This window comes from Oncorhynchus clarkii, chromosome 12 (genome assembly GCF_045791955.1).
Source record: "Oncorhynchus clarkii lewisi isolate Uvic-CL-2024 chromosome 12, UVic_Ocla_1.0, whole genome shotgun sequence".
Classification (NCBI taxonomy): domain Eukaryota; kingdom Metazoa; phylum Chordata; class Actinopteri; order Salmoniformes; family Salmonidae; genus Oncorhynchus; species Oncorhynchus clarkii.
This window is the reverse complement of record NC_092158.1, coordinates 6,796,600-6,812,904: the sequence shown is the minus strand read 5'-3', so window position 1 is coordinate 6,812,904 and position 16,305 is coordinate 6,796,600. Positions and strand designations below refer to the sequence as shown.

General features: G+C 44.5%; 2 protein-coding genes across 2 annotated transcripts in view; one reads left to right on the top strand and one right to left on the bottom strand.

The window, feature by feature from the left end:
* The window catches only part of LOC139422665 (WD repeat domain 91), a 32,384-nt gene extending 20,707 nt beyond the window's left edge, over positions 1–11,677 (top strand). The window contains exons 14-16 of the mRNA XM_071173841.1: positions 523–635; positions 6,112–6,309; positions 11,016–11,677. Coding sequence (XP_071029942.1) covers positions 523–635; positions 6,112–6,309; positions 11,016–11,183 — 479 coding nt within the window. The 3' untranslated portion in view covers positions 11,184–11,677. The remainder of the gene's footprint in view (positions 1–522; positions 636–6,111; positions 6,310–11,015) is intronic.
* A 572-nt stretch (positions 11,678–12,249) lies between these two features.
* On the bottom strand, positions 12,250–15,962 carry c12h18orf54 (chromosome 12 C18orf54 homolog). The gene is made up of 8 exons (XM_071172972.1): positions 15,610–15,962; positions 15,030–15,328; positions 13,960–14,847; positions 13,659–13,818; positions 13,403–13,478; positions 13,003–13,254; positions 12,832–12,878; positions 12,250–12,706 (listed from the first exon to the last, which is right to left on the bottom strand). The coding sequence occupies exons 2-8, from the start codon at positions 15,313–15,315 to the stop codon at positions 12,595–12,597; spliced, it is 1,821 nt and encodes a 606-aa protein (XP_071029073.1). The 5' UTR covers positions 15,316–15,328; positions 15,610–15,962; the 3' UTR covers positions 12,250–12,594.
* Between the last annotated feature and the right edge of the window lie 343 nt (positions 15,963–16,305).

The window sequence follows — 16,305 nt, the reverse complement described above, 5'->3', positions numbered from 1 at the left end:
CGATGAGTGGTTATAACATGTCCTCCTCGCTCCTCTTCACAGACATGCAGCGTTGTGACTGTGCTATGAGTGGTTATAACATGTCCTTCTCGCTCCTCTTCACAGACATGCAGCGCTATGATTGTACTATGAGCTGTTACAACATGTCTCTCTATTTTCCAGATATGCAGCATTAAGACTGTGCTATGAGCTGTTATAACATGTGTTTCTCTATTTTCCAGACATGCAGGGCTATGACTGTGCTATGAGCTGTTATAACATGTGCTTATCTCCCTATTCTCTCTAGACATGCAGCGTTATGACTGCGCTATGAGCTGTTATAACATGTGTTTCTCTATTTTCCAGACATGCAGCATTATGACTACACTATGAGCTGTTATAACATGTGTTTCTCTATTTTCCAGACATGCAGCATTATGACTACGCTATGAGCTGTTATAACATGTGTTTCTCTATTTTCCAGACATGCAGCGTTATGACTGTGCTATGAGCTGTTATAACATGTGTTTCTCTATTTTCCAGACATGCAGCGTTATGACTGCGCTATGAGCTGGAGGGCCCACGATGGGGAGGTGTACAGTGTTGAGTTCAGCTATGATGAGAATACAGTGTTCAGTATCGGAGAGGACGGCAAGGTAACTGAATTCAGGTCGCAAGACAGTAGTAACATGCTACTAACACGGTAGTAACGTGGTAGTAACATGCTACTAACACGGTAGTAACGCGGTAGTAACATGCTACTAACACGGTAGTAACATGCTACTAACACGGTAGTAACATGCTACTAACACGGTAGTAAAATGCTACTAATACGGTAGTAACATGCTACTAACACGGTAGTAACATGCTACTAACACGGTAGTAACGCGGTAGTAACATGCTACTAACACGGTAGTAACGTGGTAGTGAGACAGTAGTAGCATGGTAGTGAGACAGTAGTAACATGGTAGTATACTGTAGTAACATGGTAGTAACATGGTAGTGAGACAGTAGTAACATGGTAGTAACATGGTAGTAGACTGTAGTAACATGGTAGTATACTGTAGTAACATGGTAGTAACATGGTAGTAGACTGTAGTAACATGGTAGTAGACTGTAGTAACATGGTAGTAGACTGTAGTAACATGGTAGTAGACAGTAGTAACATGGTAGTATACTGTAGTAACATGGTAGTAACATGGTAGTATACTGTAGTAACATGGTAGTATACTGTAGTAACATGGTAGTTGAATGTAGTAACATGGTAGTAACATGGTAGTAGACGGTAGTAACATGGTAGTATACTGTAGTAACATGGTAGTAACATGGTAGTGAGACAGTAGTAACATGGTAGTATACTGTAGTAACATGGTAGTTGACTGTAGTAACATGGTAGTGAGACTGAAATAACATGGTAGTAACATGGTAGTGAGACTGTAGTAACATGGTAGTGAGAATGTAGTAACATGGTAGTAACATGGTAGTGAGACAGTAGTAACATGGTAGTAGACTGTAGTAACATGGTAGTGAGAATGTAGTAACATGGTAGTAACATGGTAGTGAGACTGTAGTAACATGGTAGTGAGACTGTAGTAACATGGTAGTATACTGTAGTAACATGGTAGTAACATGGTAGTTGACTGTAGTAACATGGTAGTGAGGCTGTAGTAACATGGTAGTAACATGGTAGTAGACGGTAGTAACATGGTAGTATACTGTAGTAACGTGGTAGTAACATGGTAGTGAGACAGTAGTAACATGGTAGTGAGACTGTAGTAACATGGTAGTGAGACTGTAGTAACATGGTAGTATACTGTAGTAACATGGTAGTAACATGGTAGTTGACTGTAGTAACATGGTAGTGAGACTGTAGTAACATGGTAGTATACTGTAGTAACATGGTAGTATACTGTAGTAACATGGTAGTAACATGGTAGTTGACTGTAGTAACATGGTAGTATACTGTAGTAACATGGTAGTAACATGGTAGTGAGACTGTAGTAACATGGTAGTGAGACTGTAGTAACATGGTAGTGAGACTGTAGTAACATGGTAGTATACTGTAGTAACATGGTAGTAACATGGTAGTTGACTGTAGTAACATGGTAGTGAGAATGTAGTAACATGGTAGTATACTGTAGTAACATGGTAGTAACATGGTAGTAGACAGTAGTAACATGGTAGTATACTGTAGTAACATGGTAGTGAGACTGTAGTAACATGGTAGTAACATGGTAGTAGACGGTAGTAACATGGTATTATACTGTAGTAACATGGTAGTAACATGGTAGTATACTGTAGTAACATGGTAGTATACTGTAGTAACATGGTAGTATACTGTAGTAACATGGTAGTATACTGTAGTAACATGGTAGTAACATGGTAGTAGACAGTAGTAACATGGTAGTAACATGGTAGTAGACGGTAGTAACATGGTAGTATACTGTAGTAACATGGTAGTATACTGTAGTAACATGGTAGTGAGACTGTAGTAACATGGTAGTAACATGGTAGTAGACGGTAGTAACATGGTAGTATACTGTAGTAACATGGTAGTGTACTGTAGTAACATGGTAGTAACATGGTAGTAGACAGTAGTAACATGGTAGTATACTGTAGTAACATGGTAGTGAGACTGTAGTAACATGGTAGTAACATGGTAGTAGACGGTAGTAACATGGTAGTATACTGTAGTAACATGGTAGTAGACTGTAGTAACATGGTAGTGAGACAGTAGTAACATGGTAGTATACTGTAGTAACATGGTAGTAACATGGTAGTATACTGTAGTAACATGGTAGTAACATGGTTGTAGACTGTAGTAACATGGTAGTAACATGGTAGTGAGACAGTAGTAACATGGTAGTATACTGTAGTAACATGGTAGTTGACTGTAGTAACATGGTAGTGAGACTGTAGTAACATGGTAGTGAGACAGTAGTAACATGGTAGTAGACTGTAGTAACATGGTAGTGAGACAGTAGTAACATGGTAGTGAGTAGTAGTAACAGTAGTATAATAGTAACATAGACAGAAGGGCTGGGAAACCTAGTCAGTGGTACAACCGAATGCATTTCAACTGAAATGTGTCTTCCGCATTTAACCCATAACCCCCTGCTCTGTATCAGTAACATAGTAGTCAGGTCCCTGTAATTACGTCTGTATTTAACCCATAACCCCCTGCTCTGTATCAGTAACATAGTAGTCAGGTCCCTGTAATTACGTCTGTATTTAACCCATAACCCCCTGCTCTGTATCAGTAACATAGTAGTCAGGTCCCTGTAATTACGTCTGTATTTAACCCATAACCCCCTGCTCTGTATCAGTAACATAGTAGTCAGGTCCCTGTAATTACGTCTGTATTTAACCCATAACCCCCTGCTCTGTATCAGTAACATAGTAGTCGGGTGGTAATCCCTGTAATTACGTCTGTATTTAACCCATAACCCCCTGCTCTGTATCAGTAACATAGTAGTCAGGTCCCTGTAATTACGTCTGTATTTAACCCATAACCCCCTGCTCTGTATCAGTAACATAGTAGTCAGGTCCCTGTAATTACGTCTGTATTTAACCCATAACCCCCTGCTCTGTATCAGTAACATAGTAGTCGGGTGGTAATCCCTGTAATTACGTCTGTATTTAACCCATAACCCCCTGCTCTGTATCAGTAACATAGTAGTCAGGTCCCTGTAATTACGTCTGTATTTAACCCATAACCCCCCGCTCTGTATCAGTAACATAGTAGTCAGGTGGTAATCCCTGTAATTACGTCTGTATTTAACCCATAACCCCCTGCTCTGTATCAGTAACATAGTAGTCAGGTCCCTGTAATTACGTCTGTATTTAACCCATAACCCCCTGCTCTGTATCAGTAACATAGTAGTCAGGCCCCTGTAATTACGTCTGTATTTAACCCATAACCCCCTGCTCTGTATCAGTAACATAGTAGTCAGGTCCCTGTAATTACGTCTGTATTTAACCCATAACCCCCCGCTCTGTATCAGTAACATAGTAGTCAGGTCCCTGTAATTACGTCTGTATTTAACCCATAACCCCCTGCTCTGTATCAGTAACATAGTAGTCAGGTCCCTGTAATTACGTCTGTATTTAACCCATAATCCCCTGCTCTGTATCAGTAACATAGTAGTCAGGTCCCTGTAATTACGTCTGTATTTAACCCATAACCCCCTGCTCTGTATCAGTAACATAGTAGTCAGGTCCCTGTAATTACGTCTGTATTTAACCCATAACCCCCTGCTCTGTATCAGTAACATAGTAGTCAGGTCCCTGTAATTACGTCTGTATTTAACCCATAACCCCCTGCTCTGTATCAGTAACATAGTAGTCGGGTGGTAATCCCTGTAATTACGTCTGTATTTAACCCATAACCCCCCGCTCTGTATCAGTAACATAGTAGTCAGGTCCCTGTAATTACGTCTGTATTTAACCCATAACCCCCTGCTCTGTATCAGTAACATAGTAGTCAGGTCCCTGTAATTACGTCTGTATTTAACCCATAACCCCCTGCTCTGTATCAGTAACATAGTAGTCAGGTCCCTGTAATTACGTCTGTATTTAACCCATAACCCCCCGCTCTGTATCAGTAACATAGTAGTCAGGTCCCTGTAATTACGTCTGTATTTAACCCATAACCCCCCGCTCTGTATCAGTAACATAGTAGTCAGGTCCCTGTAATTACGTCTGTATTTAACCCATAACCCCCCGCTCTGTATCAGTAACATAGTAGTCAGGTCCCTGTAATTACGTCTGTATTTAACCCATAACCCCCCGCTCTGTATCAGTAACATAGTAGTCAGGTCCCTGTAATTACGTCTGTATTTAACCCATAATCCCCTGCTCTGTATCAGTAACATAGTAGTCAGGTCCCTGTAATTACGTCTGTATTTAACCCATAACCCCCCGCTCTGTATCAGTAACATAGTAGTCAGGTCCCTGTAATTACGTCTGTATTTAACCCATAACCCCCTACTCTGTATCAGTAACATAGTAGTCAGGTCCCTGTAATTACGTCTGTATTTAACCCATAACCCCCTGCTCTGTATCAGTAACATAGTAGTCAGGTCCCTGTAATTACGTCTGTATTTAACCCATAACCCCCTGCTCTGTATCAGTAACATAGTAGTCAGGTCCCTGTAATTACGTCTGTATTTAACCCATAACCCCCCGCTCTGTATCAGTAACATAGTAGTCAGGTCCCTGTAATTACGTCTGTATTTAACCCATAACCCCCTGCTCTGTATCAGTAACATAGTAGTCAGGTCCCTGTAATTACGTCTGTATTTAACCCATAACCCCCGCTCTGTATCAGTAACATAGTAGTCAGGTCCCTGTAATTACGTCTGTATTTAACCCATAACCCCCCGCTCTGTATCAGTAACATAGTAGTCAGGTCCCTGTAATTACGTCTGTATTTAACCCATAACCCCCCGCTCTGTATCAGTAACATAGTAGTCAGGTCCCTGTAATTACGTCTGTATTTAACCCATAATCCCCTGCTCTGTATCAGTAACATAGTAGTCAGGTTCCTGTAATTACGTCTGTATTTAACCCATAACCCCCCGCTCTGTATCAGTAACATAGTAGTCAGGTCCCTGTAATTACGTCTGTATTTAACCCATAACCCCCCGCTCTGTATCAGTAACATAGTAGTCAGGTCCCTGTAATTACGTCTGTATTTAACCCATAACCCCCTGCTCTGTATCAGTAACATAGTAGTCAGGTCCCTGTAATTACGTCTGTATTTAACCCATAACCCCCTGCTCTGTATCAGTAACATAGTAGTCAGGTCCCTGTAATTACGTCTGTATTTAACCCATAACCCCCCGCTCTGTATCAGTAACATAGTAGTCAGGTCCCTGTAATTACGGCTGTATTTAACCCATAACCCCCTGCTCTGTATCAGTAACATAGTAGTCAGGTCCCTGTAATTACGGCTGTATTTAACCCATAACCCCCTGCTCTGTATCAGTAACATAGTAGTCAGGTCCCTGTAATTACGTCTGTATTTAACCCATAACCCCCCGCTCTGTATCAGTAACATAGTAGTCAGGTCCCTGTAATTACGGCTGTATTTAACCCATAACCCCCTGCTCTGTATTACGTCTGTTCCAGTTTATCCAGTGGAACATTCACCGATGTGGAGTGAAGCAGTCAGAGAACTCCCTGCCCCAGGATGCCACGGGGCCCTTTGTCCTGTCTGGCTACAGTGGGTACAAGCAGGTCCAGGTGCCACGAGGACGGCTGTTCGCCTTCGACTCCGAGGGACAACATGTCCTCACTTGCTCCAACAACGGAGGGCTCATCTACAGGGTAAGGCTGCTTCCAGGTTGTTTTTTTATGAACCGTTTTCCTAGTTTTAATGTGTCCCAAATGGCACCGTTTTCCCTATATAGTGCACTACTTTTGACCAGGGCCCATAGGTGTAGTAGCGTACTATGTAAGGAATAGGGTGTCATTTAGGACAAAAAATTAGGAAATGTTTAATTAAACCTAAGGTTAGGCTGTTTTAGAGCAGTGGCTCTCAAACCTCCCCAGATGTTTCACAATGTTTTGTTGTAGCCCTGGCTTTACTCATGTTAAAGCCTCAGTGCTAACAGTGGACTTCCTGCTTGGGCAAACCGCCTCAGTGCTAACAGTGGACTTCCTGCTTGGGCACACCGCCTCAGTGCTAACAGTGGACTTCCTGCTAGGGCAAACCGCCTCAGTGCTAACAGTGGACTTCCTGCTTGGGCACACCGCCTCAGTGCTAACAGTGGACTTCCTGCTAGGGCAAACCGCCTCAGTGCTAACAGTGGACTTCCTGCTTGGGCAAACCGCCTCAGTGCTAACAGTGGACTTCCTGCTAGGGCAAACCGCCTCAGTGCTAACAGTGGACTTCCTGCTTGGGCACACCGCCTCAGTGCTAACAGTGTAAGTCAGGTTCTTGGGCACATGATTACTGCATACAATAGCTGTGGGATCAGCAGAGGCATTCAGGGCAGTTAGAGGGACATAAATTAGATTACTTACATTGTGTCTTCCAACACCCCTGGGATAATGTACATTTACTGAAGCATTATGATGACTCAGCAGCACAATGGTAGGGATTAACTGAGCTGGGTTTGGGTCATTGATAAGTCACTGTCTCAACGCAGCCTTATAATGCTGTGAAAGGATCCAGGAACCCAAATGATTTGGGTGGATCCCATCCTCCTTATAATGCTGTGAAAGGATCCAGGAACCCAAATGATTTGGGTGGATCCCATCCTCCTTTTAAATGCTGTGAAAGGATCCAGGAACCCAAATCATTTGGGTGGATCCCATCCTCCTTATAATGCTGTGAAAGGATCCAGGAACCCAAATCATTTGGGTGGATCCCATCCTCCTTATAAAACAAGCCTTGTTTCCAGAAGGTATCAAAATGGTCACTAAATGTTCCATCCACAGAGCTGCGATAGTCTGGTAGCCAGTTATGGAGGGATAACAGTCTGCTGAACCGTTCAATGCCACGATTTAGGGAGGGCAGAGGGACAGATATTATGGGGTGTTTGTTGGTGTCAAGCAGAGACCCAATCAGTTGTTTAATATCCATCTTCAGCTGTTCTGTGCTGCCCTTCATAATGTCATTGAATCACACATGAACTATGATCGACTACATTTCCTGATGTAGGTTTATAATGTTTGGGAGCAGCTCGGGCTCCTGTGTAGCACAACGTTTTTGCTCCAGGGACTGAGGCATTTCTCACCATTGAACGGCCGGGGAAGGAGAAGTCCGCCCATTCCTGCCCCTCACACCTTTCATGGGCCCATGAGATGCAGGATAGCATAGGCCGGCAGCACCCTGTCAGGTCCAGACCTCTCACAGCAGGCAGAGCCCCGTCAGGTCCAGACCTCCCACAGCAGGCAGAGCCCCGTCAGGTCCAGACCTCCCACAGCAGGCAGAGCCCCGTCAGGTCCAGACCTCCCACAGCAGGCAGAGCCCCATCAGGTCCAGACCTCCCACAGCAGGCAGAGCCCCATCAGGTCCAGACCTCCCACAGCAGGCAGAGCCCCGTCAGGTCCAGACCTCCCACAGCAGGCAGAGCCCCATCAGGTCCAGACCTCCCACAGCAGGCAGAGCCCCATCAGGTCCAGACCTCCCACAGCAGGCAGAGCCCCATCAGGTCCAGACCTCCCACAGCAGGCAGAGCCCCATCAGGTCCAGACCTCCCACAGCAGGCAGAGCCCAGAGCCCTGTCAGGTCCAGACCTCCCACAGCAGGCAGAGCCCTGGTCCAGACCTCCCACAGCAGGCAGAGCCCCGTCAGGTCCAGACCTCCCACAGCAGGCAGAGCCCTGTCAGGTCCAGACCTCCCACAGCAGGCAGAGCCCCATCAGGTCCAGACCTCCCACAGCAGGCAGAGCCCCATCAGGTCCAGACCTCCCACAGCAGGCAGAGCCCCATCAGGTCCAGACCTCCCACAGCAGGCAGAGCCCCATCAGGTCCAGACCTCCCACAGCAGGCAGAGCCCCGTCAGGTCCAGACCTCCCACAGCAGGCAGAGCCCCGTCAGGTCCAGACCTCCCACAGCAGGCAGAGCCCCATCAGGTCCAGACCTCCCACAGCAGGCAGAGCCCCGTCAGGTCCAGACCTCCCACAGCAGGCAGAGCCCTGTCAGGTCCAGACCTCCCACAGCAGGCAGAGCCCCGTCAGGTCCAGACCTCCCACAGCAGGCAGAGCCCCGTCAGGTCCAGACCTCCCACAGCAGGCAGAGCCCCATCAGGTCCAGACCTCCCACAGCAGGCAGAGCCCCATCAGGTCCAGACCTCCCACAGCAGGCAGAGCCCCATCAGGTCCAGACCTCCCACAGCAGGCAGAGCCCCATCAGGTCCAGACCTCCCACAGCAGGCAGAGCCCCATCAGGTCCAGACCTCCCACAGCAGGCAGAGCCCCGTCAGGTCCAGACCTCCCACAGCAGGCAGAGCCCTGTCAGGTCCAGACCTCCCACAGCAGGCAGAGCCCCGTCAGGTCCAGACCTCCCACAGCAGGCAGAGCCCCGTCCGGTCCAGAGAGAGGGAAAGGAGCCGAACTTGACGACGAAGCCGCTGCTGGAGTCAGCTCAGCAATGAAGGCGCAGGTAGATCCCAAATATCGGTGCAGTACAACTCGTCCTCGTCACGGATTGGCTATTTGCAGCAGACGACCACCCCGGGGTTCCTATCAGCTAACAACAAGAACGAGAGGCTCCAGTGGGCATCACCAACACTGGACCATTTGAGGAGAGGAAAAACATGACCTGGTCCGACGAATCCCAGTTCCTGTTGTGTCTTGCTGATGGCAGAGTCAGGATTTGGCATCCATAGCCTCATCCTGACTGGTGTCAACAGTACAGGCTGATGGCGGTGGTGTGATGGTGTGGAGAATGTTTTCCTTGCATGCATTAGGTCCCTTGATACCAATTGAGTAATGTTTCCATTCCCCAAAGAATGCAAGCTGTTCAGGAGGCAAATGTGGGGTCCGACCTGGTACTAGATGGGTGTACCTAATAAATATTTCTACTATGAGTTTGGAATAATACTGTGAAATTGTTTTTAAAAATTACGATAATGCTCTTTTAGTGTAAGGGCTGTTTGAAAAGAGCTGTTTGAAAAGAGTTTTGGTAAAAACGGTCCTAGCTATTTCTTGCTTTGAGAAATTTCTCTTTGCTAAGAAGCATTGTAATTAACAGTAAGGTACTTAATTGTTACCTAGAAATGATTTGATATTGAGATGTTATTCCTTAACATCCAATGGCCTTATAGGTTATGTTTAGAGGGAGACTGGCACGGTCAGTCGATTCTCAATGTACAATATGATTATAGAAACATAAAACCTTTTCACTTCCATATCACATCAAAATAATTTCACAAATGCAAAAAAATATATATATAAACTTACTGTATGTACAGTTTTAACCAGGTTTATTTTTCTGTTACAACATTTTTCTGACGTCTGTTAGTGTTCGGAGCATATGCTAGATCAGTGGTATCCTATTTTTGAGCCTTGGGTCGCAGAGCTTCATGGGAGTTTTGAGTATCACTCGGTAGGAAGTCAGCAACTCGATTCGCTTAGTTTGGAGGGCCAACTACAGGGCTGAAAAGGCACTACGCCTCGCTCAAAGTTGAATTAGGACAACACTCCCACTTACATACAGCTCACAGGATCGCTCAAAATGGAGGCTAGGTGGAAGGCTATTGGGATTGTGTGTGTGTGTGTGTGTGTGTGTGTGTGTGTGTGTGTGTGTGTGTGTGTGTGTGTGTGTGTGGCTGTTCACCCATCACTAATACGAAAATATTCTGCATTGAGAGTGAAACCTATTATTTGTCGACTACCACATGAATTTAACACCACGAGTAATGGAACGGAACATCAGCTGCTCCTGAGGCTGTGACCCGTTATTTATATATATATATATTATAGTCTCTGCTGAGAAGTGAACAGATCTCATTAAGACTGGATGTCATGCAGGAGATGTGTTTTAGTGACGGGCCAGTGGAGCCTCTCCCACTCACACAATAAGCAGAATATCTGTGTGTAGTAATAAGTATAGCACCAACACAACATTTACATAAGTCATTTAGCAGAACACTCTTATCCAGAGCGACTTAGTCCATCTTAAAGCTGGAATACAGAGTGGTGAAACTGCCACGTTGTTGTTGTGAGATTGACAACAACAACAACAACGGGACGATACTTCGAAACAACAAGCTTGTTTTCCCTCTGACATCATCACACATCACTGCATGCTGGAAAGAGCAGCGCAGTCTGTACTACACATTTTATTTTACCTTAGAGGCTCCTCCTCCTTTCAGGAACAAAACAATAACAAATGTTCCTGGGGTTACCAGGGACTTCCGTCAATGGGGATTCCGTCTTTAAGACGTAGTCATAGTAAATGCATTTTTCCTCGATTTTAAAAGTAGCTATCGACAAGTGTGAATGCAAGGGAGTTTTTTTTTTTGCTGTTGCCCTGACTAAGTCTGTGTGTGTGTGTGTGTGTGTGTCTCTTGTCTTCACCAGCTGAACAGCTCCAGTGATAGTGGTCTGGAGAAGGTTCTACCGTTGGGGGGCCACAAGGCCCCTGTGGTCACAGTGGACTGGTGCTCTGCCATGGACTGTGGCACCTGCCTCACTGCATCCATGGACGGAAAGATCAAACTCAGCACTTTACTGGCACAGAAATCCTGATTGGTTGAAATTTGAAGGCCTCTAGGGAGGGTTCCTCATTGGAGGGAAGCATTTTAATGCAGCATCACACTATTGAAGCCGATGTATTCTACAGTAGCGTTCGTCTTAAATAATTGTAATACTTTGTATTGACCTAAGGCAGTCAACAACATATCATGGATGAAACAGGGCTTTGGAAAATCATAATAGGATATTAACAATTAGAATCAAATCCAACTCATTCCTTACCTGCAAGTGGTGTTCAGTCCATGTGAGAGACCATGCTATATTTGTTGTAGTAGAGAAGTTGTGGCTATAAAATCTGAACTGGTTGTTGTGAGAATTTGAAACTTTGAGAGGCCAATGCACCTATCCAAGGCCGAAACCATGCAAAAGTGGAACCATTTCTGGCTTTTCTCAGTTTTGACGCAGTACCACAACTCCTGATCAAGGGCTGTTTGTTTAATCATGTATGTGTGGATTGTGACAATAAATAATTTGTAGATAGTCCTGTATCAGTGTGTTTTCTCCTGTCTTTATGGATCTTTTTTAGTGTCGGGGGATAAAAATCAACTGGATTCTAAATACAACAACCAATGGAATACGAGTTATACTTCACTAGACCCAAATATGGGCAATAGATCTCAGAACATTGGTATCATCCAAACTTACAGCATATGGAAGCCAACGCAGAGAAGTTAGCTACATACGTAGCCGGGGTGAGTAATGACGTGTCAGAGTATCCCGGTGTGATCTTCTTCATGCACTTCCTCTCACATTATTAGGCTGACCACTGGAGAAGTCTGAACAGTAAGAGTGCTGATCTGGGATCAGTTGGGACCTGACACTAAAACAGATGTTTTGTGGGTACTGGCCCAGATCCCTAACTTTTACTTTAATGAGTGACCTGGACATCCAAGTCTGGTAAACACACTGCATAACAAATCATGTTCCACTCGCCATGAAACTAGTCTTTAGAATTAACTTCACTCGATGCAAATTAAATGATTCATCAGACAAATCGGTTTCCTATCGTTGTGGATTCTCTAAAAGTCACGATATAAAAACAGACAACTAAACAAGCATGTTTTTTTGTGAACGTTCACTTTATTAAAACAGGTTCTGTGAGATCTTACTGCCTTATAAGGCGTTACTGAATTCACAAGATGTTATGTGCACTTGAGATATAAAATATAAACTGTTCTATACAATACAAACATTAGGCTATTAAGAGTAGTTCAATGGCAGACTATTATTGTGCTGTTCGAATAATAAATAAATAATTTTGTTTGAATTATCAAGACACTGAAATTCCCCCCCATCATTGAGATTTTACTGGTTTGGCCCCTCCATGTTCAGTGTCCAAATCAAGACCTAGACATTCTGCTTTTCAGACCATTTTCACGTAACCAACACACCGATGCAAGTCCTCTTAGGAAGATAATGGCTGGTCTTCTACGAGTATTTCCCTTCCTGTGATGTGGCCTTCCCGGCCAGCTGAGTCTTCAACTAGACTCTTCAATCTCCCAAGGTGATGCAAGGCCCTAAAACAAAACAAGATCGTTATTTAATGGATTTTATGTGACAGACTATCATGGGTCTTTAAAATAAAATATACATTTAGTCTACTGTCTTATTCCAAATGTATCTATTTGTGTCAGTATTGTACCTCTTCAATGATTGTCCACCGAGTGCAGTGTCATAGTCATCGGACCTCTGTAATTCAGACAATGGTATCACTGCTCTGGTTCACATCAGTTATGTCAGGAATTTTTTTTAAATTCCTAACTAGAAACCAGACTAGTTGAAGTCTACACATCATTCATCTCATTCTCAGTACCATTATCATCTGTGGTTGTGTGCCGTCCTCCAACGTTGGTGTTGAACCATTCTCCGAGGTTACTTCCTTTTCTGTTCCATTCTCCGAGGTTACTTCCTTTTCTGTTCCATTCTCCGAGGTTACTTCCTTTTCATTCTCCAGACTGACTTGTTGCTCCACGGCTTGAAGGCTAAACAGCATCTGTTTGAGGGCCTCCACCGGACCAGGGTGTTTCCTGCTGCTGTAGCCCGACGAACATGAGCCTGAGGCAGCCTGCACAGGCACAACATGGAAGATGGGGGAGTTAGGATTCAAGTTCATGGCTCTGAGGTACAACATATCCATCTCTCAAATCAGAAGTCTTCGTTAAAACTTTACATGGACTAAGGAATCATCTGATCAAGGAGCATTTTGTACAGACCTCGTCTTTCCTGTCTCTGAAAAGCTCTGTGGTGATCCGTGTGTCTTCTGCTCCCTCTACAGGAACTGGAGATTTACTGCAGAGGGAGAGAAGCAGAGAATTTAGCAACGCCTTCTGTGAAATTATAGCTCAATAATAGTTGAGTTTACTAAAAGTAGATTCTAAAAAAAAACATATCCTACTTAATATTTGTAATGTATCGTGCTTAATCTTCGTTTTGTTTTCGTACATGTCACCACTTTTGACTAGCACTCACAATGTGATGGCAGGGTTGTCCCAAGAGCGATCGGCCTCTAGGACATCCTCTGAGCCACCAGGGCTGTGTCCCATGTCCTTCTGCAGCTGGCTGGTCAGGCCTAGTGAAGGTGAGTTAAGGACCTTCTCTGCCTTCAAGATCAAACTCTCAATCTTATCACCTGTGAAGAAAACACAGTGGACAGCTCTTATGCAACTTTTACAATACATGCAAATACCAGTGTAACTAAACTGAGGACTAAGTCTGGACAAATGAACACAAGCCCTGGGTGTTGTTTAGACACGCAGAATGTTTATTATACCTCTGAAGAGCTCGTCGAAATCAGTGCTCCGTTCTCCCTCTGCAGCGAAAGCTAGCCGCTCTGCAAACCGTAGTCTAAACTCCCTCAGTGTCCTGTGATCAGCCTCTCCTCTGAGAAGTTGTTGCCTGTCATCATCAGAACCAGAGACATCCTCAAGATGGCCGCCGTTACTATCCTGCTGTCCTTCCTTTAGCTCCTCATAGGAAGCCTCCAGCTCGCCCAGCCAGGAGGGAGGTCTAGGGGAGGGAGGCACGGTCTGGGTCGGGCCCCAGCCCCTATGCTGTGTCTTCTTATGAGACTCTGAGAAGTCTATTTTAGTGGTGGGAATGTCTTTGGGAACATTGTCACACTCCTGGAGCCAGGCGGGGTACTTCAGGTCAGGAACGCTGGTGACCCCAGAGAAATCCATCTCAGACTTTTGGCTGGTCAGCCAGCGAGGGTAATCGTGGTGGGAGGAGAAAGGACCAGGGGAGTCTGTGGTCTGGTGGTAGAGACCATGCTGGGGCTGGGGCCGTAGGCTCCCCTTCACTCTGGGGCCTGTGAAGGGATCTGTCTTTTGGGTTTCCTCTGCTTGAGTTCTAGCTCTGGACTGGTACAGCTTGTGAGGAGTGTTGTGAGGGGCAGAGTAGTGCAGGCAGCGTTTAATATGAGAGCTGCTGTTAGGCCTAGGCCTCCTAGAGGACCAGGAGTTAGAGTAGGAGCTTTGCCCCAGGGGGTAGTCCCCAGACTGGGTGAGGAAGGCAGAGGTGCGAGTCACGGGTAGGGAGCCATCACAGGGGAGCACCAACAGATCGTCGGTGGTCAGGCTGATGCAGTCTCCACGGTGACCAGAACCCACGGGAAGATTCAGGAAGTCCAGCTCCCTGTCTGTTAGTCTCTCTCTAAGAACTGGGAACCATGGACAAGACTATTATATGATACGTATACAATCAAAGTGGTTAATTATTGTACATTAATTAAGATCCAAGTACCACTTGACAAAAGTATTATGTTTTATCTCCATATTCAAACAGCTTGGACAAATAAAAGTTAAGCATTTCATAATCGATGACAAAAACCTAAATCTTTACCATCTTTATTCCTGAACTCGGTTCTGGGCAGAGCAGAACTTATCAGGTTTTTCTGGAGTTGCAGACTCCCGGTAGAAGTTTCAGAAGTGTGCAGGCTTCTGTCAAAGTCTGCAATGTAGGCTTCCAGGGCCTCAGTAGCCGATTCATAGTCCCGGTCCCGGTATCTGATGCCGGTGAGAGACGGATCGTTGTCCCTTAAGGTGCCTCTCAGTTGTCCGGAGCTAGCCAACAAGGAGGTGATGGTTGACTCCGGAGAAAAGATAAGGTCACCTTGTCCGGAAGTCATTCTGTCAAACAAACTAACATGTTGTAAAGTTAGATAGTTTTATTATTTTAACTTGTCAGATATCCAAGTTACACTACTATAAACTGATCGTAAAGAACACATGTGTTTATCTGACTAGTAACAAGCTGAATCAAATAAATAAAAACAACACGCCAAAAAGTTTGTACTCGCTGACTGTAAAACAAAAAACGTTTAACGTCATCTTTTTGTTGTTGTCGTACTCTTGTCGGTTTTACCTGCTTGTAAATTATTAAGTAAATAATTTAAACATTAGGAAACGTGTTATAAACTTACCGGTAACGCCTTTATAGTTGGTTCGTAGATAACAAGCTCCAACACAGTCGTCACTAGTTACCACAAAGTCATAAACCCCGCTAATTTCTCACATTTCTCATCTTAAAATGTGATTTTAAACCTAAAAACATAAGCTAAACCACACTGCTAACGTTATGCCTAACATTAAATACGTATTAAACAAATATATATATATATTTTAACGATATATCCACTAGTGGAAACCCTCCCCAACACAGCGGCAAATGTGTTGGCCAACAGGAAATATTCCATGCGTTTTTCACGTCACAGCGGCTCGACGCACCGAGGTATAAAACAAGACTTCAAGACCGTCTGCAGGTTTTCCTTCCACTGTGACGAGTTGTTCATTCACATCGTTATGCATAGAAGAGAGCCTACCTCTTCCCCGTCACTGTTCAATCAAATGACCTCCATGTTCAAAATTACAGCGGTACAGTTTGGAATATATTGCAGTGAATTGTCAATATATTTTGATTTAATGGTGACCATTATTACGTTATTTCAAACTTTTATTAGTCACGTGCGCCGAACACAACAGTGAAATGCTTACTTACAAGCCCCTAATCAACGATGCAGTTTAAAAAAGACAAGAATAAGAAATAAAAGTAACAAGTAGTTAAAAAGCAACAGTAAAATAGCAATGGCTAGACTATATACAGGAGGGTTACTGGTACA